Source organism: Somniosus microcephalus, chromosome 12 (genome assembly GCF_052327205.1).
Source record: "Somniosus microcephalus isolate GS21.2 chromosome 12, FLI_Smic_1.0, whole genome shotgun sequence".
NCBI lineage: Eukaryota > Metazoa > Chordata > Chondrichthyes > Squaliformes > Somniosidae > Somniosus > Somniosus microcephalus.
This window is the reverse complement of record NC_140998.1, coordinates 226,490,837-226,516,694: the sequence shown is the minus strand read 5'-3', so window position 1 is coordinate 226,516,694 and position 25,858 is coordinate 226,490,837. Positions and strand designations below refer to the sequence as shown.

General features: G+C 43.7%; 1 protein-coding gene across 2 annotated transcripts in view; it reads left to right on the top strand.

The window, feature by feature from the left end:
- Positions 1-283: 283 nt before the first annotated feature.
- Positions 284-25,858, top strand: part of LOC147110218 (rap guanine nucleotide exchange factor 2-like) — a 113,325-nt gene continuing 87,750 nt past the window's right edge. For both annotated transcript variants that reach the window (XR_015080403.1, XM_086004126.1), the window contains exons 1-7: positions 284-1,364; positions 13,774-13,919; positions 14,068-14,232; positions 16,602-16,709; positions 16,838-17,041; positions 21,898-22,006; positions 24,156-24,390. Coding sequence is in view for 1 of the 2 variants with exons in the window: in XM_086004126.1 (XP_085860252.1) it covers positions 1,121-1,364; positions 13,774-13,919; positions 14,068-14,232; positions 16,602-16,709; positions 16,838-17,041; positions 21,898-22,006; positions 24,156-24,390 (1,211 nt within the window). In the remaining variant the exon portion in view is untranslated. The remainder of the gene's footprint in view (positions 1,365-13,773; positions 13,920-14,067; positions 14,233-16,601; positions 16,710-16,837; positions 17,042-21,897; positions 22,007-24,155; positions 24,391-25,858) is intronic.

Below are 25,858 nucleotides of genomic sequence, written 5' to 3'. Positions count from 1 at the left end.
CCGCTGCAGGCACCTCCCCCTTAAGAGAAGGGGGAGGCCTGCAGTACAGCAGCCTGCCGCACCGCATCGGGTGGCGCAGCGGGACCGGGAGCGCTGAAATTCACTTTCAGCGCCCCAAGCAGGGCGGACACACCCTGTACCAGCGCCCGGTTCCGCTTTGGGGCGCTGAAAGTGAATATGGGGCGGGCACAACTGGCTCCGCGGCGGGCGCTAAATTTTCGGCGCAAACGTGCTGGCGGGGCTATACCCAATTTCTAGGCCTAGCTGTTTTCAATGGAGCGACTCTAAGCACAAAGAATTGATTCCTGTTACTAACAGTACCAGAGCGGAATATTAGGTGCCTCACCTCTTCTGGCCTTTGTTTGAACCCTCGTTAACTGTACCCTTTCTTAACTTCACCATTTAGGCACCATCTGGTAGAGTGTTTGGCTTGCATACTTCACTCATGTCCTAAGGTAAAATAGCAAAATTACCGCAAGAACATGTCAAACAGTAAGTATGCCTGATCACATGTTTTATGGAGGAGACCGGTAGTTTTACCCCTTTAACTTAAATAATGAGCTCCAGTAAAATCTCACCTGACATATTTCAGAGAGCTTAGTTATAGCCACCTCCTACAAGCGATGAATTGGCACAAATTTTGGATAATGGGTCTTTTTAATTTATTTCTAATCAGAAACTTTTAAAACTTTGAGTTTTTATGAATTAGGGATTTTGCCTAATGTATGAGGATATCTACATGAAGGGAATAATTATAATGAGAGACTAGTTACATTTGGGTTATATTACCTGGAGGTGAATACAGCTAAAGGTGATTTGATCTCAGTGTTTAAAATAATGAAGAGAATCAATAGGTAGAGAGGAAATGATTGACCTTTAATAGGAGAATCCAGAACAAGGGAAAAGAATCTTAAATTTGAGCAAAGATTATTTAAGTGAACCGAGGCCAAACATCAAACAACGGGTTGTGAGAATGTGGAAAACACTGCCACAGAAGACCATAGATGCAAAATTGAGGTTTTTAAAAGTCGAATAGGTACTTGGGAAGTAATGGAATTAAGGGATATGGAGAAAGGGCAAGGAATTGTATTTAAAACGATATGCTGCCATACCTAACAAAATGATAAAGCAGACTTCTGTTCCTGTGTATCTATCATTGCTAATCATGATCATCTTATGCAATTTTTTTATTTCGAAAGCCACAGAGTGTGAAGCTGGGGACATGGACCTGAGTGGCCTGCCAGTAGACGCTGAAGATGATAACAAGGAGGACATTGGGAAACCATCAGATCCACTGATGAGCATGGACATTGTCAGAGACTGCCTGGCAAAAGATCCTATAGACAGAACAGATGATGACATTGGTGAGTCAGTTTGAAATTGGGAATAGGCAACGAGATCTAAATTTGAAAACAAGGATAAATTTGGATGATCAGCCATGATCTCATTAAATGGCGGAGCAGGCTCGAGGGGCCGAATGGCCTACTCCTGCCCCTATCTTCTATGTTTCTACCCTAAAGCCCTCCCCCATTACAGCATCCATTTGGTTATTAAACAGTTCCAGAGTTTTCATCTCCAATACTCTATTTGAAAGATCATTACATGTATTGATCACTCTTGAAGTGAAGAATAACTTCCTGATATCAGACTGAACTGTACTTTTTCTAGTTTGAACCAGTATCCACTTGTCTTACTCACGCAATTTGCTTCAAAGTGGTTTTCTGGAATTAGTTTTTCCATACTGTTAACTATGTTACATACTTCCATAAGTTCATCTCTTAGATGTTTCATTTCCAGATTGAAAGGCCCACATTGCTCCAATCTTTCCTCGTAGCTCAAGTCTCTGACACCAGGAATCGGCCTTGTGGCTGTTGGCTGCATTGCCTCCAATACTTGAATGTCTCTATGTTTCTTGGCAACCAAAATGGACACATTACTCAAGTTGTGGTCTGACCAGAGCATTGTACAGTTGGATCACATCTTCCTCTGACATATTCTTCTATTTCAGCTATGTAATTCAGCATTCTATTGGCTTTGTTGACTGCTGCTCTGCATTGAGTATTGAGGCTATGAAGGCTCCTAGGCCTCTTTCAACCTCATCCGTAACTATTTCAGTACCATTCAAGGAGTGTATGTGATTTATTCATGTGTGAGCTTTGACGGTGAATGGAAAGTGACTATTTTAACATGGGGATATCACAGCCAAGCCTGATCCTGTTTTCATCTGATGTCCACATGTGTGTACTTCCAATATGCCCTTTATGAAATGTGTATCCTCACACGAGCAAATATACAAAAACCAAATGTAAAATGAATTTCCTTAACACAGTTTGTAGTGCAGGTCTATACCAGAATACACACAATCTGGTTTTAAGTTTGGGTTGGGAGCAAAGTGATTAAACTGTGTGTGGTGTGATGTGATGCAATGTGTATATATCAATTTAATTAGTTTGCTGCCAAGTATTTTTCTAGTATATGTTTATTTTCTCCTGTCTGTGTGGTGCATTAATGTCCAGAAAGAGTTAGGCTGCGATTTTACAAACCTCAGCGAGACCGTGGCGGGTGACGTCGGTGGCGGGTCCCGACCCTGCTGCTGGCTCCATCCTGGCCTCTGAAATTAATTTCCCCTGATTGGGCTTGTTAAGCCAGCCCAGCACGTTCCCCGGCCAATTAGAGGAAGCGGGTCTGGTGACTTCATTTGATGACGCGTCATCAGCCGGTTTCCTTAAAGGGACCATGGCCAACTTTATTTTGCCGTTGTGCTGTCAGTGTTCTACAGCATTGAGGTGCTGCAAACACTGACAATCACTGCACAGAGGTGCAGGGCTACACCAAGGCTCTCCCATGACTCCCTCCATATGCTTATGGAGGGAGTCACAGCACGTAGGGAGGTCCTCTTCCCTTCCCATGGGTGGTAGAAACCTCCCCAGGAGATCAACATATTGCAGAGGAGGGCACAAACAGGGACGTGGTCAGGAGGACCTGGGTGCAGTGCCGCATCAATGATCTTATTAGATCACAAAAAGCCACACTCAACCTTATCCTGCTGTGCCTCCCATCACTCCTTACTCACACCAACTTACCTTGCACCTCCACCCATCCCTCTCTACCTACATTATCACATCCCCATCTCACTAGCCACCTCTCACACTCACCCTCATCCTAGTGCAATGATACCAACTAACAACACACAAGGGTAGGCACTTGGGTGTTTTATGCAATGTTCATGTAAAGTTTCTGTTAATGTGGTGTCAAACATTGAAACCTTTATTTTCAACACTTTGTGTTCTTAGACAGATTTGTGTGCTCCTTTGGAAGTGGCTTAGTGAGTTGCAGTGAATGGTGAGACATAACGGTACCCCCTGCAATGGTGATGAGTGTAAAAGGAATGGCTTGGGCATTGTAGGGAGGCTTTATGGTGTTGGTGTGGGGTGGTGCCAACCTGGCGCATCATGTGGCAGCCAGGGTGTACAAGTGTCAAGTGAAGTAAATCTGGCCATGGTGAGGCCATCCCTGGCCTGCCGGGCAGCAGTGTGGTCGGGTGCTGATGCCCTCTGTCCTGTGCAACATCAGATGATTACGGAGAAGGTTGGTGGTGGTGTTGTTGGTGCTGCTGGTGTGCCTGGTGCTGCTGATGTTGGGGCTGATCGTGGTGGGATTCTGAGGACCAAGGTGAGAGGGTATAAAGGGCAACCATGCTGATGGAATACATGGCAGGTGAAGCAGAGATGACAGAAGTGATCTGTCAATGGTGAGAGAGGTAATGAGGTCAGACTGGATGGAGACTTGTGTAAAAACTTGCAGCATAGTGAATCTGTTGTGGAAATGCAGTGAGGAAGAGTTTGTGGCTGAGGGAAGATATCTGTGTAAGGTGGGAGCTTTTACTATACATTTGAATCTCTCAACTCAACAACTGATTCAATGGCCACTGACCTCCTGCCTCAGCTTGACAGACACGGTCCACGACTCATGGACGAGCTGTCAAATGCAGGTGGTGAGCAGATATTCATTCTTAAGTGGCTCTAAACAAGCCACTAATTACCTGAATTGGGTCCCTGGCTGCGAACCCGCCGCTGCGTGTCGGGTCTGCCCAGCGCTGACAGACCCGACATTGGGGAAAGGCGTGTGGCGGCGGGTTCACAGCGGGGTCCTGACCCGTTGAGGAAAAAAACACTTTCCCACCCGAGCCATCACTGATCACGCCCGCTGACCCCCCGCAAAATCCAGCCCTTAGTAATTGGTGAACACAGCCGAAGATGATCTAAGCCTAAATGCTAATTCTATGTCTTGATTTACTGTATGTACTTTTATTTTTCAATTATTTTTTTCATGTCTTTCACAAGTTGAACCAACAGCTAACACCTCTTGCCTTGATAGCTCCACTCTTAGGCCGGAATTTTGCCAGTCCTCAGAGTGCGGGATTGGAGGCGGGACTGCTGTCAACCTGCCTCCAATCAATCTTCCCAAGTGTCGGGTCCCCGATTTGCACATGGACCCGGCACCTAGTGGCGGGAAGAGGATTATAGCCACTTACCTTCCTGTTAACAGGTACTTGATACTTGTTAACAGGCTCTTTTTCAATTTTGCTGCTTCTGCCTCGGGTTCCCCGATGTCCGGACACCACGCCAGGTAAGTGTGGCATGTTGTGAGTGTGCTGTAATGTTTCTGCATTGATGACAGCTGCAGAAGTGTTGTGAAGGATCCAATGGTGCACTGGTGAGTTTCAGAGGTAAGAAAATGTTGGGAAAATCATTTTTAATGCATTTACACTTTTCTGTAGGTAACAAGTTTTGAATTGGCTGTCTAGTCCCACTTCATTGGGAGAACCTCTCTCACCAGTGACAGATCGCTTCTGTAACCCCACTTGCAGCTGCCATCTGTTCTAGCCTATGGAGGGAGTCATTGGCAAGCCTGGGTGCAAGAGCTCACCTTTGTACAGTGATTGTCAGTGTTTGCAGCAGCTCAATGCTGTCAAACACTGAAAAATGAGCTGTCAAAGAAAAATTGTGCATGGTCCCTTTAAGAAAACTGGCAGATGATGCATCATCAAATGACATCATCTGACTGGCTTCCTCTTAATTGGCTGGCAAGCCCGCAGGGTGGGCTTAACAAGGCCAATCGACGTAAAATCATGTCCGTTAGCCGGATACAGTTGGGGGCGGGACTGGAACCCGGAAACCAGCTGACCCGCTCCCAAGCCACATCCATTTGCAAAATCGTGGCCTTAGTCTTTCTTCATATATTGACATTCCTGGCCTCACTGTCTCCCTGACCTCAAATGGAACTTCCACATCCCTTCCATTTTTAAAGCTGCCTCCGAGTAGAGGCTTTCCTCATTCATGGCTAGCGTTGCTTTTCGTCTTGACCTTTCTTCACTTTTTATAAAGCCCATGTCTGTTCAAGACTTGAATACGCTGTATGGAGGCTCTTCTTGTGCCTATCTCGCATTCATTACTAGAACAAAAAAAAAGCCTGTCCTCTGATGGGCATTCCTTCTCTTACATCTAGCTTCTGAACTCCCTTTCTTCATCAGAGCCTCTTCTGTCTTTATTTGATCAACACTATTATAATTTATGCTCCTTTATCGCTTGTTCCTTTTAAAATGGAAAGATGCTGTCGAACACACTTCTCCTGTGTTTCAATCCAGATTAATCGCACCATCTTCTACTTTAACTCATTATTTTCCTCGGAGTTCAAAACTGTGGAACACCTTTAGTCTTTCACTCCACCTACATTCTGTAGGCTTTTAAAACTCGAGCTTGGCATCACCCAGTTGCTACTTCCTGGTTTACTTCATCTTTTTAATTCTTTTTGGCCTTGGTGACCTGCACTATTGATCTTCACCCTTCACTTTTGTTTCTCAGTTTTGGGGGGGAAAGTCCTAGAAATTGTCAGGTCTTTGTACACTTTTTTTAAATGTTCTATTTTTATGCGTCACAACATCACTGCACAGTGAAGTAAGCGATTACCAATGAGAAGAGAAACACTACCCATGAGAATGGATGAGTTGTGTAGTGGGAAATTCCATAATTAGAGATTAGCAACTGTGACTGGGGTCGCAAATGATATGTGTCCTCCCTGGTGCCAGGGTAAGAGATGTCGTGCAACAGGTGGAAACATTTCTAGAAAGGCAGGGAAACCAACCAGAAATTGCCCATCAAAATGATTTAGGGAAGAGTAGGATGGCGATGTCGGACAGATGTAGGATGGAGTTTGAAGAGTTAGGTTCTAGATTAAAGTGTAAGTCGTTGAGAGTGGTAATCTCACGCTTCTTTGCCATCTCACATGCTGAATGAGTAATGGAGGAGCAATTAGATATTAGAAAGATGGTGTAGAGGGGAGGGTTTTAGATTCCTAGGACATTGAGGCAAGTTTGGGGCATGAGGAGGCTTTTTGAGTTAAGATGAGAGTCACCTAAACTGGATGAGTACCAATATTTTTGCAGAAAGGGTAAATGAAACAGTGGGGGAGGATTTAAACGAGTAAGGCAGGCCTAGGACAAACAAAAAAAAAGGAAATTAATAACACTATCAGAAAGGTCAATTAAGAATTTTTTAATATTTATGATGCAAAGAGCATTAAGAATAAAGTAAATAAAAAATAAATGACAGCAGTAGGGTTTAGGGATAGGAGTTAATAAAATTGTGATGATAGAGAAGCCTAAAACAACTCCCATTTATGTAAGTGCCCCCCCTTAATCATCGCGACACGACCAAAATTCAGGCTGGATCTGGCTCACCTGTAACTTGAAAGGGTTCGATTTCATTAGGCCAATGGAATTGTGGGTTCAGGCAAACCAAAGCCCACAAGTGTCTCCCCTGATAAGGGAACACCACTAAAATTCAAGAAGGGGCTGGTCCCACCAAGCTGATTTGTAAAACAAAAATAACAAATTAAATTAGAACAGTAAGGCAGACAGTTGGCTTTTAAGAGTCACCCGAGCACAAACTATAGCTCAAAAATGCACAGGAAAGATTTCTTTTTTAAGTAGGTGAGTGAAGTCATAGGGCTAGATTAGCTTTTCCCCTATGGGATCTGTCCAAGTTTCTTCCCTTAAAATGGGCAATACCAAAAAAAATGAAAGAGTCCCCAATGGCAGAGACTAAAAAAAGAAAATGATTGGTGGGTGGTCATATTTATCAGAATCACACAGAATCACAGAAACCCCACAGTGCAGATAGAGGCCATTTCAGCCCATCGAGCCTGCACCGACACATAACCCACCCGATCCTCATAACCCCTACACCAACACATATCCCACCCTATCCCCGTAACCCCACGTATTTAATCCCCCTAACACTAAGGGTCAATTTATCATAGCCAATCATCCTAACCCGCACATCTTTGGACTGTGGGAGGAAACCGGAGCACCCGGAGGAAACCCACGCAAACACGGGGAGAATGTGCAAACTCCACACAGACAGTCACCCGAGGCCAGATTCGAACCCGGGTCCCTGGCGCTGTGAGGCAACAGTGCTAACCACTATGCCATATTTTGAAAGCATCTGGTTAGTGTGAGGCATTTGGCTAATAAAGCTGATCAGATGCTGGGTTACTTCTGAAGTATATTATGATCAATGATGAGGGCAACTCTGGAGTATGAGGTGCAGTTTTGAACCACTCTATGTCAAAGAAAGACCTGAAATGCTTTCAAAAGGATTCAGTGAAGAATGGTCAGAAGGATTGCAGGCCTCCAGGGACTAAGACATAAGTAAAACTCGAGCACTAACTTATTGTCACTAGCAAAAAGACAGGAGGGATATGAAACAGGTATTCAAAATAACAAAAGGCACAGGTGAGGTGGAAGAAAAAATGCTATTTAACTTGGAGTTAGTGTTGGACTGGAGGACACAAGTACAAAATTCACAACCCTAGAAATTAGCAACAACAAAGAAATTCTCAGATTAGATAGCTTATTTCAGTGCAATTTGCAGATTTAAAAAGGAGCTGAATCGATATTTGTGAAGAAGCAGGATTGACAGTTGTAGAGACAATTAACAAAACTGTCAGGAGAAGTCGGGAAAGAAATTTAGTGCTTCCTTAAACTGGGGATCAACAGGTGATGTGGGAGAGAAGTCCATGATGGAATAATTGTAAATGGACTGTAGATGGAGTGGGCTTGATTGGCTGAAAGTCCTTTTCTTGCTCTAGATTTTCTTATTTCTGCTTTGCCACACTGATATTGAGGGCCTACTTATGTTCTTGTGAATTATAAAGTTCATAACATTGGTGATAGTAGGATATTGTAACATCCATCTGTTGTGTTCTTCCCTAGGGCAGGTCCTAACACATTAGACTCTTGAGCCACTTACTGGAGAAGAGTAGCTAAGGTGGTTTCTCGTTGTGATCTTCATAGTTTTTATCTTCAGAGTTCTTTCCATGTCAGCCGTGGCTAAGTTGATAGCACTTTCACCTTTGAGTCAGACGGTTGTAGGTTCAAGACCCACCCCAGAGATTTGAGCACCAAAATCTAGGCTGACACTCCAGTACAGTACTGAGGTAGTGCTGCACTGTCAGAGGTTCCATATTTCAGATAAGATGTTAAACTGACCCCTCAGGTGGACGTAAAAGATCCCATGGCACTATTTTGAAGAAGCGCTGGGGAATTCTCCCCGGTGTACTGACCAATATTTATCCCTCAATCAACATCAATTAGAAAAAGATGATTTGGTCATTATCACGTTGCTGTTTGTGAGTGCTTGCTGTGTGCAAATTGCTGCCGTGTTTCCTACATTACATCAGTGACTATACTTCATTAGCTGTAAAGCGCTTTGTGACTCCTGAGGTCGTGAAAGGCGTTATATGGCCTTAGAGAGAGTGCAGAAAAGATTTACGAGAATGATTCCAGGGATGAGGGACTTCAGTTACGTGGATAGACAAGAGAAGCTGGGGTTGTTCTCCTTAGAGCAGAGAAGGTTGAGAGGAGATTTGATAGAGGTGTTCAAAATCATGAGTGGTCTACACAGTAGATAGAGAGAAACTGTTCCCATTGGCGGAAGGATCAAGAACTAGAAGACACAGATTTAAGGTGATTGGCAAAAGAACCAAAGGCGACATGAGGAAAAACTTTTTTACGCAGCGAGTGGTTAGGATGTGGAATGCACTGCCTGAAAGGGTGGTGGAGGCAGACTCAATTGTGGCTTTCAAAAGGGAATTGGATAAGTACCTGAAGGAAAAAAATGTGCAGGGCTACAGGGAAAGGGCGGGTGAGTGGGACTAGCTGAAGTGCTCTTGCAGAGAGCTGGCACAGGCTGAATTGCCTCCTTCGGTGTTGTACCTATTCTAGGATTCTATATAAATGCAAGTTTTTCTTTCTCCTAGGTGGGCTGCAACCAAGGCTAAAGAGCCCCACATACACTTTACAATATTGGGGGGGGGTAGTTTGGAGGGCCACCTGCACCCATTGGAAGCTGGGTGTCAATTCAGTATTCAGATCAGTGCTCTGGTCTTCGCTCCCCGTGGCTGGCTGGAGTGGGGCATGAATCCTTCACCTTCTGACTCAGAGGCAGGAATGCTACCATTAAGCCAAAGGCTCACTCCTACTCAGACATACATCCATAATTTATTAAAATTCCTGAGTTAATACTGTCACACCCACAAGTCCATTGAAATCACAGGGCAACCCTGTAACAGTGATGTCTTTTGTTCTTACTCCACAGGTACTGCTGTACCCCCTCTCAGGATGTTTAAAAAAAAAAAATGTATTTGTTTATGGGATATGGGCATCACTGGCAAGGCCAGCATTTATTGCCCATCCATATTTGCCCTTGAGAAGGTGGTGGTGAGCCGCCTTCTTCAACCGCTGCAGTCCGTGTGGTGAAAGTTGTGATTGATCTTCAACCACCACAACCATCTTCCTTTGTGCTAGGCATGACTCCAGCCAGTGGAGCGTTCCGCGCCCCCCCCCCCCCCCGATTCCCACTGACTTCAGTTTTACTAGGGCTCCTTGATGCTACACTCGGTCAAATGCTGCCCTGATGTCAAGTGCAGTCACTCTCACCTGACCTCTGTAATTCAGCTCCTTTGTCCATGTTTGGATAAAGGCTGTAATGAGGTCGGGAACCGAGTGGTCCAGGCGGAACCCAAACTGGGCGTCAGTGAGCAGGTTATTGGTGAGTAAGTGCCGCTTGATAGCACTGTCGACGACACCTTCCATCACTTTGCTGATGATTGAGAGTAGACTGATGGGGCGGTAATTGGCCGGGTTGGATTTGTCCTGCTTTTTGTGGACATGACATACCTGGGCAGTTTTCCACATTGTTGGATAGATGTCAGTGTTGTAGCTGGAACAGCTTGGCTAGAGGCACGGCTAGTTCTGGAGCATAAGTCTTCAGCACATTAGCCGGAAAGTTGTCGGGGCCCATAGTCTTTGCTGTATCCAGTGCGCTCAGCTGTTTCTTGATATCACGTGGAGTGAATCGAATTGGCTGAAGACTGGCTTCTGTGATGGTGGGGCCCTCAGGAGGACGCCGATATGGATCATCCACTCGGCACTTCTGGCTGAAGATGGTTGCAAATGCTTCAGCCATGTCTTTTGCACTCACGTGCTGGGCTCCACCATCATTGAGGATGGGGATATTCATGGAGCCTCCTACTCCCGTTAGTTGTTTAATGGTCCACCATATTCACGACTGGATGTGGCAGGACAGCAGAGCTTTGACCTGATCCGTTGTTTGTGGGATCGCTTAGCCCTGTCTATAGCATTCTGCTTCTGCTTTTTAGCATGCAGTCCTGTGTTGCAGCTTCCCCAGGTTGGCACATCATTTTTAGGTATGCCTGGTGCTGCTCCTGGCATGCTCTTCTGCACTCCTCATTGAACCAGGGTTGGTCCCCTGGCTTGATGGTAATGGTAGAGTGAGGGATATGCCGGGCCATGAGGTTACAAATTGTGGTGGAATACAATTCTGCTGCTGCTGATGGCCCACAGCGCCTCATGGATGCCCAATTTTGAGCTGCTGCTGGATCTGTTCTGAATCTATCCCATTTAGCACGGTGGTAGTGCCACACCAGACGATGGAGGGTGCCCTCCGTGTGAAGACGGGACTTCGTCTCCACAATGGCTGTGCGGTGGTCACTGCTAACAATACTGTCATGGACAGTTGCATCTGCAACAGGTAAGGACGAGGTCAAGTAGTTTTTTCCCTCATGTTGTTTTTCTCACCACCTGTTGTAGGCCCAGACTGGCAGTTATAACCTTCAGGACTCGGTCAGTAGTGGTGCTACTGAGCCACTCTTGGTGATTGTCATTGAAGTCCCCCACCCAGAGTACATTCTGTGCCCTTACTACTCTCTGTGCTTCTTCCAAGTGGCGTTCAACATGGAGGAGTACTGATTCATCAGCTGAGGGAGGGCGGTAAGTGGTAATCAGCTGGAGGTTTCCTTGCCCATGCTTGGCCTGAACCCATGAGACTTCATGGGGTTCGGAGTCAATGTTGAGGACTCCCAGGGCCACTCCTTCCCAACTGTATACCACCCCTGGTGGGTCTGTCCTGCCAGTGGGACAGGACATATCAAGGGATGGTGATGGAGGAGTTTGGGACATTGATTCTGTGATTATGACTATGTCAGGCTGTTGCTTGACTAGTCTGTGGGACAGACTCTCCCAATTTTGGCACAGGCCTGTAAGATTTGCAAAATTTCTGCATTTCCCCGAAGGCTGTTATTAATAAACGGGACCCTGCGTGGACATTTTAAATCAAAAAGGGTACCCAAGATGGCGTCTGTGCCTCGTGGCAGAAAGCCTGTGAGATTTTAAAATGGACTCTGCAACGCAGACAGCTTGTGGATCGAAACCAAAGCTGCAGGCTTCTGTGAAGAGAGACTTTGTATTTTGGAACCAGACAGGAATCTGAATTATGCATTAGACCGAATTGGAGACAAATCTAAATTCAGTTTAGGCCTATAGTTAAGGCCATCAGGCAGTCTACATATATTATCGGAAACAGATTAACAGAGCCATCGAGGCCGGACAGGCCCTTCAAGGAACTTTCAGGACAATACAAGTCAATTATCGGGCCGGTAGATGCGAATACCGGCCATCTAAAAACAGTTAGTATGGATTGCTACCATTATTTAAAATAGCCTGCCAAGATTAAAACAAAGAACTAACCTGATTTGGCACGCAGATAAGGGTTTTCGACGAAGGTATAATTGAAGGACCCCGGGTAGCAATCGGTGTGGTCGGTGGTGTGTTCTTTGTTGGTTGGTGTTCTGGTGCTGCTGCACTTCGGTCCCTCGCCCTCGTGGCTGCCGCTCTTTCCCCATCCCGCGCTTACCCCCTGGCCTTTGCCCATGCCCTTTCACACTCCATCTGGAACTAGCCCCGGCACCGGGTCGGGCGGACACGGACAATTCAGGCCAGGCGAGGCGGGACGCGACGAGGGGAGGAGGGAAGACCACCGGAGGGAAGGCCACCTGAGGAAGACCAGCTGAAGAAGACCAACTGAGGAGATGAACTGAGGGGAGGCTTCGAATTATCGGGCCTTTAGCCTCAGCCGACCTTCGAATATCTGCACACCAACTCAATCTGGCGGCTGGCGGCGAAGAATCATCCCTGCAAGGTAAAGTACCCAAACAGAGACTTTAACTTTGGGGTACTCGAACCTGGACAACACCCTTGCAGCACCTGGAGGCCACGTGACGACGGCAGGCTCCAGAGAGCACCAAGAGCGAACCCCGAACCCAACCGCTGTTTTGAGTCTAACAACCCTTTTGATTGGTGAGCATGAAGTTCTGACCCCTCATAGCTTAATCTAGTTAGGTATAGGGGGTGGGATAAGGATAAGGGGATTGTTAAGATAGTTGTTTTCCCTCGATGTGCCGTGTGTTCCCCATTCCCTGTATAAGTATATAGTTATTCTTCTTTTGTATTTTTGCCTGTAGAAGTGTACACCAGTAATTTTTCCCATAAGATTGTATCAAGTTTTTCCTCTTCAATAAAATCTTGGTTTTTGTTTACATCCAACCACCTATCTCCTCGAGTCTTCTCTGTACTGCCGCCTTGTACCTAAGTCCGGTGTCTAGAACCCAGGGGCGTGGGAGCGATTCGAACCGCTCACAAAACAGTCAGGGGCATAACTGACTGGGCGCACGCGCCAAACAACACCGCCACACGCCACCCCCTACAGATCCCCAGATACTGCTGAGGATTTTGCAGGGTCGATTGGGCTGGGTGTGCCGTTGCCGTGTCTGTAATCCGTGCTGGGTGGTCCATCCAGTTTCATTTTTATTATTGTGTTTCGTAGCAGTTTGTTACAACTCAGTGACTTGCTAGGCCATTTCAGAGGGCAGTTAAGAGTCATCCACATTGTTGTGGGTTTAGAATCACATATAGGCCAGAACAAGTAAGGACGGCAGATTTCCTTCCCTAAAGGACATTAGTGAACAAGATGGGTTTTTACAACAATCCGATTGTTACCATTACTGATACTTGTAATTATTGCAGATTTATTTAATTAACTGAATTTAAATTCCCCAGCTGCTGTGGTGAGATTTGAACTCACGTCTCTGAATCATTAGTCCAGAAGTGTTGTGGATTACTAGCCCAGTGACATTACCACTATGCTACCATTCCCTAGATGTTACAGCAAACACAACTGAAAACATACTATTGCCACTATCTAACCATGAGCACTGCCACAGGAGAAATAAAGAAATGTTACGATTTGTTAATATAAACATATAATCTGTAAATGCATAATATCTTAGTACTCTGCACCAGACATGCCTAATACTGTAACACTTTCTGTGCTCCTTGGCAATTGCTGTGCATAGCCCACCAAGACTATTGTCGAATCCTCAACCAGGTGGAAAAGAATATGCGGAAAGTCGAGAAGGAGGGAGAGATTGTTATACCTGTAGTAAAAGAACACCGAGAGTTGGATCGGACTGGAACCAGGAAAGGCGATAAAGTCATAAAGGTAAGCAGAATGTTTAAATACATCAGAAACTAACACTGGTCTAAAAAAAGTGCTCATGATGCCCATTGTATTTCTCATGTAAAAGTTTATTCTGCAGCTCTAATTAAATGTAGTTTTACTAATGATCTGTTCCGTTGAACTATATTAGGGAACACCTGAGCAGTTAACAATGCACCTGCTGGAAGTGCACTCAGTGGTGGATCCCACATATATAGAAGATTTTCTTTTAACCTGCAGAACCTTCTTATCAAACCCAATGGAAGTTGGGAAGAAATTGCTGGAGTGGTTTAATGACCCAAGTCTCAGGGACAAGGTTAGCTAAAACTTTTAAGATTGGAATAATTCAGTACTTAACAAGCAATTTATTTTAACCAGTAAACTTTGTGGTGATCTTTCCCCTCACCAGCTGTTAATATGACAAGAATCCAATATGTACCTCTGAGTAACTAAATATAGATGCACATAAATTGGAAAGAAAAAGGTTCATTTGTAATTGTGTTCATTGATAGTATACCTTTGGCAGGGAAAAAATCTACACCGCTTCTTATTTGACTTGGAATAAATATTCATTTGTCATGACTTTTATATATATATATAGATAGATAGATAGATAACTTTATCACTCCTGTGCAGTATTCGCGTTGATCAATCACTTGGCAGCCATTTTCAGGAATTATGCAACTGTAGGAGTCTCTGCACTCCTAGCAAAGATACTATAAACTCACTGGTAGTTAACAAACTGAGTTTAATGCACTAAAACTTTAACAAAACAAGAAAATGCAGGAGAAGCTCTAAACAGGTCTATACACTATCACTCCCCACGAGGACTAACTGGAAACGCCCTCTAACCCTGACGTCATGACGTCATCATGTTTCCCGCCGTTGGGAACGTCACATGACCCACGTGATGACGTCATCGCGTCAGATTGCGATTTTGTCGATCTAGCTCTGTTTAACCAGAGCCAACATTAAAAGGCAATAAACATGATTAAAGGCAATTGTACAAGTTACTGTGAGAGTCTCTTAGTGGCTTTGCCACACAACCCTGTTTTTAAATAATGTGCATGTCTCTTGTCATTACTGTAAAAGTTGTAGAGCTATTATTTACTCTGCATTAAAATTTAAAAAAAATAACAAAATAATTTCATCCGTCTACCTTCTGTCCTAAATTAAACTGCAACTTCCTTCATAAGACCCTAACCTCAAACTAAAAGATTTCACTAAACTTCTAAAGATAAATTAAGAGTAGGAATAAATGCTTCTGTAATTGAGGCAATCAAGCTTCATTTGCAATAAAAACAGAAAATTCCCGAAATACTCAGCCAGTCAGGCAGCATCTGTGGAGAGAGAAACAGAATTAATGTTTTAGGTCGATGACCTTTTGTCAGAACTGAAAAAAGTTTTCGAGATATAACAGGTTTTAAGCAAGTGTAGAGACAGGGAAAGGGGGGAGGGGAGGAAAGAACAAAAGGGAAGGTCTGTGATAGGGTGGAAGGCAGGAGAGATTCAAAGACAAAAGGGATGATGGTGCAAGGCAAAAGGAGATGGTAACGGGACAAGTAAAAGAACAAAAGATGGGTCTAGAAGAAGAGTAAATGGGAATAAGAAAATCATCAACAGCTGTTGTCGGAAAAAATGGGGGCAGAGGTTATGGTCTGAAATTGTTGAACTCAATGTTGGCTGTAAAGTGCCTCATCGAAAGACAAGGTGCTCCTCCTTGAGCTTACGTTGAGCTTCAGTGGAACAGTGTAGGAGGCCGAGGACAGAGAAGTCAGAGTGGGAATGGAGCGGAGAGTTAAAGTGACAGGCGACCGGAAGCTCGGGGTCACGCTTGCGGACTGAACACAGGTGTTCCACAAAGCGGTCATTCAATCTGCGTTTGGTCTCCCCAATGTAGAGGAGACTGCATCATGAGCAGTGAATACAGTCTACTAAATTGCAAGAAGTACAAGTAAATCACTGTTTCACCTGGAAGGAGTGTTTGGGGCCCTGGACAGTGGGAAGAGAGGAAGTGAAAGGGCAGGTGTAGCATCTCCAGCACTTGCATGGGAAGGTGCCGTGGGAAGAGGAGGGGCTTTTGGGGGTGATAGAGGAGTGGATCAGGGTGTGGCGGAGGGAGTTGTCCCTTTTGGAATGCTGAAAGGGGAGGGGAGGGGAAGATGTGTTTGGTGGTGGGATCACGCTGGAGGTGGCGGAAATGGTGGAGAATGATGCGTTGAATGTGGAGGCTGGTGGGGTGGAAGGTGAGGACAAGGGGAACCCTATCATGGTTCTGGGAGGGAGGGGAAGGGGTGAGGGCAGAAGTGCGGGAAATGGAACAGACACGGTCGAGGGCCATGTCAAGCGTGGTGGAGGGGAATCCTCGGTTGAGGGAAAAGGAAGACATATCGGATGCACTTGTGTGGAAGATGGCATCGTCAGAACAGAGGCAACGGAGATGAAGAAACTGGGAGAATGGAATCGAGTCCTTACAGGAAGCAGGGTGGGAATCAGTGGGCTTAGAGTGAATATTGGTTGATAGCCTATCCCCAGAAATGGAGACAGAGAAGTCAAGGAAGGGAAGGGAAGCTTCATTTGCACATTCTTAATTCTCTACATTGAAGTTAAGTCAGCATATGTTGCATACATCAAGCATACAATGCCTTTAATGGTGCAAAATACATTTCTCTGAATACTTTCCAGGTTACACGGGTAGTATTGCTGTGGGTAAACAGTCACTTCAATGATTTTGAAGGCAATCCTGCAATGACCGCATTTCTAGAAGAACTTGAAAACAATTTGGAACAAGAGGTTAGTTATCTCATTTAAGGTAGTTAACACCTGATTATTTTTGAAGCCCCCTCTCTTAAGAAACATTAAACAACTATCATCAGAAGTTGAATTTCAGTTTGTAAATGATATTTTTTTATGTTGTGTAGAAAATGGGTCATCAGCTCAGACTGTTGAAAATCGCTTGTACAGTTAAGGCCAAACAACGGCTAATAACTCTAATGAAGCCATCACAAGAAGCCCCTTTGCCATTTATCCTGTTGGGAGGCACTGAGAAAGGTTTTGGGATTTTCCTAGACAGCGTAGAGCCTGGTAGCAAAGCTACTGAAGCTGGGCTGAAACGTGGTGATCAGGTTTGTCTTGCTTTTTCTTTAAATAATTTTTATGGAAAAAAATAATTTCTGCCAACAAATGTATTAAATGTCTGCACAGAATGTCAGCGGCAAAACGTCACACCTCATTGCTGTTGACTGTTGAATAGTCTCTCAGACCTTGTTGTCTGGAGCTCTGAGCTTTTCTGATGCAGAATTAAATATTCCATTGATGAACCAGAATTACTGGAATATGCATCAGTCTATAAGATAACTGTGACAGCCCATTGATACCCAAGCATAATTTTACCACAAGTTTCTGTGCTCCTGCTAACTGTAAGTATGAGATTTGAAAGACGTCATCCCTTGTTATCATTTTCTCCAGGGATGGTGTGGTGAGCTTGTGAAGGAATAAGCCACAAAACCTATTCAGAAAAATACACCATTCGATGAAAGAATTCTGGCCTTATTAAAACATGACAAACTGGGTTTGGAAATCTAGAAACCTTAACTATGGAAAAGCTGTGATAGCATTCTGGCTATAGAGATAAGACAGTTGTTGACACTGAATCAATAACCTTATTGCAACAGAAGGTTAAAGGGTCCTGACAGTCTGAATCTTTGGAAACAAACAATGGTTCACCCTGTACAAGGTGTTCTAATTTACACTTCATAAAGAAGCACAAACATCTGCCTTAGTAAAAATGACATCAAATAAAACGCACCTGCTGTTACACTGTTTTTTATGGTAAACTTACAACACCTAGAGAAGAGACATGATTCTGTATTGCTACCAGCTGAGGTGGCTAAGAATTGCAGAAGTCAGCAGAAAAATGACTAAAGATAATTAGCTTACATCAGCAGAAAACCTTAAAGGAAATACCACTGGAAAAGGGTATAAATATTGAACTCTCAAATGGGATAGTAGACTCGCTGTAAAGGGGCAAAGTGATTCTCGACTTCAGAGGCAGGCTCTGTAAGTCTACAACTCTTTGTACCTTGGGGATCAAAGGTACTGTATTTGATTTTGGTGGATATCCTGAATAAAACGAAGAACTACAAAGCTGTAGCAAAGTTAAGATCTGAGAGTAAGGATCTCTGATAAGATTGTAAAGCTTTCTCTTTTTGGAACTGTTAATGTTGCGATTGATTCACCAACTGTAAATTACATGTCGGTTCTTTAATAAATCTATATATTTTTAGAATTGTCTCATATAATACTTCTGTATCAAACTCGTGAACTCAATCTCTGTACACTCTTTGGTGAGGAGTTACAGAATTCTGGGGGAGTTTTCCGGACCCTCATCATATCTGGAACGTTACAGTCTAGCTAAACTTATTAAAAGTGTCCGGACGGTAACATTTTCAGGTTGTTCCTTTAGGGAGAGATAGTCCGGACCTTTAGACCCAATTAAGCGTCTTTAGGATTTGGCAAGCACAAACTTTAGTTGAAAGTGAATATCCGAGGAATATGCCTGATCCGGGGTATGACTAGTAATTATCCCTTCAAGCTGACCATTCACTTATCAATACAGGAAACTTTTTTTATCCGGCACGGACGGGACCGACGTGGTGCCGGTTCATCAAAAATTCCGGATAACCGAAAGCTATAGTAAAAGATACGGAGCTGAGAACTCCGTATAAAGCAACAAACCCTGTTGCTTCAACAGGTTCAAAACAATGGCCACAAGTTGCAAGTGTCTCTGTAGCTTAGCAACAGCTGCAGCCACACCTTTGCACAGCAACACATGGAGGAAGGCAAGAAATAAAAGTTACCTGAACCTGCTCCTGAATTTTGCCGGTTAACTGACATTTCCGGTTATTTAGGTGCCGGTTAATCGAATGTTTCCTGTATATGTTTCCCTATCAGAAAGGTGTCAGCATCGACTATAGGCTCCTGCGCGCCATGTCAAGTCTTCATTTACTAAAGGTCATTTACAAAAGAATAAATGCCAGGGCAAATGCCCAGGAGGATACAAATGGTTGAAGGTCTGGCAAATTTTGGGACTTTTTGGTTGCTGGCATTGAGAAAGATTGGGAGACCACTGATTTGAAAAAGAAAATCTTTGTTTTATTTATGAAAAGGCCTACTATCTCTTGAGGGTCGAGTTTCATCTGGTCAACTTCCTTTGTGCACCAGTTCACAGTGCTATGGCATAGAAAAAGGCTCCGAGATCTGCAATGCTGGGTCTCTGCCCCTTTTGCATGTGGCGTGCATGGCCAGGCAGTGGGTGGTATAATAATGCCTCCCATGTCTTTTTAAAGCCTTCACACTGGGTGCATGGCACTTCCAAATTTTGCTTATATAAATAGACATCCACAGTTCCTAGGGAACTGAATTGCATAGGAAAATAAGTAGAAAGAGCCAGTAAGAGAATTCATTCAGCAGTTTTTAGACCGTTTCTGGCCTGTTTTATTTTCCTTTTTGGCACTTAGCTTGTCATAAGTCTTTGTGCCATTTATTCTATTTTTGTTTCCCCCAGTACCATTACTGGTACTAATGGAGGAAAACCACTGAAGTGATGCAAAGAAGGAAAGTCTGCACAAACGATGATCTGTGCTCACCCACCTATGCAGCTACATCCTCCAAGATGCAGCAAAAGATTGGCGCAGCCATTAGTGCCAGTCTGGTGCGACTTCAAACTTACCTCTAACACCTTTCAGGCATGCTGCAATATGAACTTTAAAGGATGCTGCTGTGGAGTGGCACAGTAGGCAATCCTTCCTTCCTACCATCTTATGCAGTGCTATTTCCCATTAGCAGCCATTAAACAGAGAGTTGGGTGTTGGCTGCTCTTTCACTTGCCTGCAGATTCCTGCCTGTGTATGGGGTTTCTTTTCCTTTCAATTTTCCCTGTCATTTCTTAATCTTCTGTTGGTTAAGTCTTGGCAAAAGTCTCTTAATGGGTTGAAATCATTTCAAGATCGGATGGCCTCGATTTTACAATTCTCCTCCTTGTTTCCAAATCCCTCCATGGCCGTGCCACTCCCTATCTCTGTAATCTCTTTCAGCCCCACAACCCTCCGAGAGATCTGTGTTCCTCTAATTCTGGCCTCTTGAGCATCCCCGATTTTAACCACTCAACTATTGGTAGCTGTGCCTTCAGCTGCCTAGGCCCTAAACTCTGGAATTCCCTCCCTAAATCTCTCTGGCTCTCTACCACTCTTTCCTCCTTTAAGATGCTCCTTAAAACCTACTTTTTTGACCAAGCTTTTGGTCATCTGCCCTAATATGCTCTTATATGGCTCGGTGTCCAATTTTGTTTTATAACGCTCCTGTGAAGTGCCTTGGGACGTTTTATTATGTGAAAGGCACTATATAAATACAAGTTGGTATTGAGATATTTTTGAGCCTTTCTAAAGCCTTTCAGAATTTTGTCTCCTTATTGTGACATTTACCTTGAATTGTCCTGTTCCTTTAAAATTCATTTGCATGCAGTTTTCTGCTTCCTAGAATGCTCCATGCACCTGCCCAAAATCTGCATTGGAATCTGTGAATAATTATGCAAATGTGGATCTATGAAACTTGAGTGCTATTAGCACAATCCCAGTCTGGCACCATTAGTACCAATTCCTAACCATTTAAAACTGATTTAGATCAGTCGGCCCTATGTCCCTGCACTCATGAAATGAAAGCTGGAAATTCATTGTTGATTTTATCTTCTGTTTCTAGCAGTAGTGGTGTTTAGAATGATATTTTTGTAAGTACAACCATCACAATCACAAAGTGACATCATAAATCAGACTTTCTTGGGTGACAAAATTGAAAAAGCACTAATTGAAGCACGTTGTGTTTGGAAACATACAAGAAGTATTATGAAGAGAATATATCACGTAGCCGACCATTTGATGTAATTCTGTCACCACCTTCATACTGACTTTTTCACCAATCAACTAGAAGAATTTTGTTCCCATAAAGTAACAGCTACAATAAGCTTCACTTGTGAAGTTATTCATTGTATTGCATGGTGAGCTATGACTTGTCCTCTCTTTATGATACATTTTAAGTTAGGGTCAGTCTTTATTACCTTCTTGAGGAGCCAATGGGCCCTATTTTCCGATCGGAGGCTTCCCGCGTGCGGAAGCCTCCGATCTGGAAAAAATCTATGCACTTACCTGAGGGCTCCCGAGGTTTGTATAGTTCCGATGCTGGGCCTCTCGAACTCCAAGTGTGCAGGGCCTACGTATCCCAGGGGTGCATGTGGTTCGCAAGTGTCCCTGGGATCACGTGGGCCATGGGGAGACAATCAAAGAAGGGAATCTCCCTTCATACACTTGACAGATAGACCTGTCAAATATATCAATGGAGATCACCCCAAAAACACTTCAAAACATTAAATACATTTTTTTAAAGCACATTTTTAAAATTAATTGAAATTACAATAAATTAAATATTTTAAACAAATAATTAAAGTTTTTTACAGGGCTAAAAATAAATTTAACTTTTTTAAAAGTATTTTTAAATGATAAATCACTGAAATTAAAAAAAATATATATTTTCATCTCTTATCCTGGTAAAACGAGGCCTTACGCCTGCTTTTACCAGGCGTAAGAATTCTAAAGGTTATCTGCGGGCAGAGGGGCTCCAGAAAACGATTTGCCCGCAGAGGCCCTTCTCCAGGGCAGGCGTCCGATCTGTCGAGAGCAGTCTGCATGCCTGAAACAGGCATTTCCGATGTCCCTACGGGTGGGTATACAGCGTGTACCCACCTGTAGGGATCGGAATGTCTGGGCCAATGTTTTTAGAATTATGCTTTTGGGATTTTCTCGCTGACCTATAACAGTTCTGAAGGAGAAAATGGAACGCAGGAATGGCAATGTTAGCTTGTATGACAGTCTTTTGAAATTTAATTACACATTTGACGCCAATCAAGAGTAAAGGCTATCTTGTTTTTCAGATACTGGAAGTCAATGGACAAAACTTTAAGAATATTCAGCTACCTAAAGCCTTGGAAATTCTTAGGAACAACATTCATTTGTCTATCACTGTGAAAACAAACTTGTTTGGTAGGTTTTTATATACAGCTATAATTTCATAGATGCAATTTACATGAACAGTTTTTTTTAATATACATTATTTTCACAGTAGCTGCATTTCTTAAGACCAGCAAAGATATATGGTTGACTGAAATAATGATGCAGTGGTGTGAAGTGATATTCTGGGCTATTGCAGATATTGTAAATTAAAGAAGTATTTATTTCCTGCCTCGTTTCCTGGTCTCTCTGAGGCTCAGTGGATAACCAGTCCCCTTCAGTTGTTGCTCTAGAAGACCCAGTTAAGATTTTTTTGTCCAATCTTCCTTCCCTGTGGTTTAGCCTGTGTTTGGCTGTTGAATAATTTTAATATTTAGCAACTGTTTATAAATCAGTTGTACCCTGATACCAAAGCTTTGTTTAGTAATGATTGTAGTGCATCCAAAAAGCCTCCGCACAGTCGCACTTCGGTTGCTGTGTTTGCAGTGCATTGATAAGGAACGGCCTCAGGGATTGTTCAGCAATGTCTGGACTGGATGCTGCATTAATGTAGCACATAATCATTCCACTTCTAGGACCAGGATTAAAATCCACGCTGGACTGACGGACTGAGTCGTTACTGCTGAATGTAAGGGGCCTACACAAAATGAATTTAGGCCATCTTGATCCAGTTCCAAGAAGTCTATACCACAGAAAAACCCATCACTCACACCCTGTTGGTTCATCTTTTTGTATTCATTCTCAGGATGTGGGCGTCGCTGGAAAGGCCAGCATTTATTGCCCATCTAATTGTCCTTGAGCCACCTTGAACCGCTGCAGTCCATGTGGTGAAGGTGTTCCCACAGGGCTGTTGAGGAGGGAGTTCCAGGATTTTGATCCAGCGACGATGAAGGAACGATGATATATTTCCAAGTCAGGATGTGACTTGGAAGGGGCGGTGTTCCCATGCGTCTGCTGCCCTTGTCCTTCTAGATGCGAGATGGCACGGGTTTGGGAGCTGCTGTCGAAGAAGCCTTGGCGAGTTGCTGCTGTGCATCTTGTAGATGGTCCACACTGTAGCCTGGTAGTGCTGGTGGTGGGGGGAGTGAATGTTTAACGTGGTGGATGGGGTGCCAATCAAGCAGGCTGCTTTGTCCTGGATGGTGTCGAGCTTCTTGAGTGTTGTTGCCGCTGCACTCACCCAGGCAAGTGGAGAGTATTCCATCAGATTCCTGACTTATGCCTTGTAGGTGGTGGAAAGGCTTTGGGTCGTCACGGGGTGAGTCACTTGCCGCAGAATACCCAGCCTCTGACTCTTATGTTCATTAATAAATAGACATTCTTATTATGAACACAGCGAGCTTTTGCTAGACACTTTTATTGAGCCCATGTGGACTAGGTACAGTATCTGTAGAGGCTTCCATCTTGACTGTTGCCTTGTGGGTAGCCTAGTGCCTCATGGGTAATGTAGTCTTAATATATATACAGCTGGGTAGTGTAGTCTTATACATACAGCTATATACAGTTCTACACAGCTCTACGGCTCCACCTAGTGTCCACTATAGGATGACATGTTATTGATCATTACACTGACCTGCTCCTGTAGCCTCAGTATGTGGATGGTCCAGTTAAGTTTCTTTTCAAGGGGGATCCCCAAGTTGTTGATGGTGGGGGTAATGCCATTGAATGTCACAGGGTAGTGGTTAGACCATCTCTTATTGAAGATGGTCATTGCCTGGCACTTGTGTGGCATGAATGTTACTTGCCACTTATCAGCCCAAGCCTGGATATTGTCCAGGTATTGCTGGATGTGGCCACGGATTGCTTCATTATCTGAGGAATTTCACTCATTATAGAAGGATAATGCATAAGAAGTTGTTGAATGCAGTGAGTGAGACCACCTAACTCATACTCTGTTTTCCATTCAATTATTATATTGTGCTTTGCACCAGAGCACGTGTAATAAATTGAGCTTCAAGTCTCTTCAGCTTCAATGTCAATGATGTGCATTGCACCTGTCAGCTATTGATTGTACTGGCCATATAAATTCTATGGTTCTTGTATGAGTTCCGAATATAGCATTGTACAGATTTCCCCCCTGAAATCTGTGTTGTAGCAGAAACCTCTTTGGTTATAAAATCAAAAAAATCATCAGTGATCAGAAAACTTCTTTGGTTAATTCAATGTTATGCCTTTTACACAGTATTTAAAGAACTTCTGTCCAGACTTGCAGAAGAGAAGAGAAATGGTTCTCCACACTTCCCTAAAATTGGTGACAAGAAAGGCAGCCATTATTCCATTCCACATCTTGCTGAACAGGTGATTGGGTTCGATAAAACAAATACGAAGGCAAAGGCAAACACAGTGGCAGGACGGAACAAATTGAAGAAAAAACTGGACAAGACTCAAATCCGCATTCTTCCGCAAAAACCTTACAAGTAAGTGGATGTTTTTTGCTGTGAATGTCAGTGAAAATGACTGATTCATAAATGTTTTCATAAGCACTGTGTAATTTGCAATAAGTTGAGGCTACATAATGGCAACCGTAAAATACTCTGACTGTTCCACAAGTTAGCAAGACCTGATAATTGATAATTCATGAATGACTAAGGTCTTTCTCTGGTGAAATAAATAGGTTATTAGTAAGGTTGAGATGGTCCAGTGGAATTATTTCCAAATATTGATCTTTCAGCAATATATCAAGGAGTTAATAGAATCATGGAATTTGCAGCACAGAAAGTGACAATTAGACCAATCATGCTAGCTTTTCACTGCAGCTGTCTGTCGATTTCACTGCCCTTTCCCCATATTCTTTTATATTTTCAAAACTTATTCAATTTGCTTTTAAATGACCTTATTGACTCTGCCATAATAGTCACTTGGGGTAAATTATTCCACGTTGTAATAACCCGCTATGTGGCAAAAATGTCTTCTAACTTCCTCCTCTATTGAAATAATCCTATCCTTTCCTTGGCTCTAATATACTTCCTGTAGTGGGGTGTCCAAAACTGCACGCAATGTTCCAACTGTGGGCCTAACCAATCTCTTGTACAAATTTTACATTAGATAATCAGCAAATTCTATATAAAGCTCAATATCCCTTTTGTCTTTTTATCGCCAGTTTCCCCATCGTTGGAGCTCTGTATATCTGCACTCCTCGATCTCTCTGTTCCTTCACTCTGTAAGAGGCTCACTGTTGGGGTATACTTGCTTTCACTTTTATTTCATAGAAATCATAGAAAGTTGCAGCATGGAAGGAGGCCATTTCGGCCCATCGTGTCCGTACTGGCCAACAAAGAGCTATCTAGCCTAACCACACTTCCCAGCTCTTGGTCCATAGCCCTGCAGGTTACAGCATCCCAAGTGCACATCCAAGTATTTTTAAATGTGGTTAGGGTTTCTGCCTCTACCAACCTTTCAGGCAGTGAGTTCCAGACCCCCAAAGCCCTCTGGGTGAAGAAATTTCCCCTTCACCCCCCTCTAAACTTTCCACCAATTACTTTAAATCTGTGCCCCCTGGTTTTTGACCCCTCTGTTAAGGGAAATAGGTCCTTTCTATCCACTTTATCTAGGCCCCTCATAATTTTATACACCTCAATAAGGTCTCCCCTCAGCCTCCTCTGTTCCAAGGGAAACAAACCCAGCCTATCCAGTCTTTCCTCATAGCTAGATTCTCTACTCCCGGCAACATCCTTGTAAATCTCCTTTGTACCCTCTCTAGTGCAATCACATCTTTCCTGAAATGTGGTGACCAGAACTGCACGCCGTACTCTAGCTGAGGCCTAACTAGTGTTTTATACAGTTGAAGCATAACCCCCCTGCTCTTGTATTCTATGTCACAGCTAATAAAGGCAAGCATTCCGTATGCCTTCTTAACCACCTTATCTACCTGGTCTGCTACCTTCA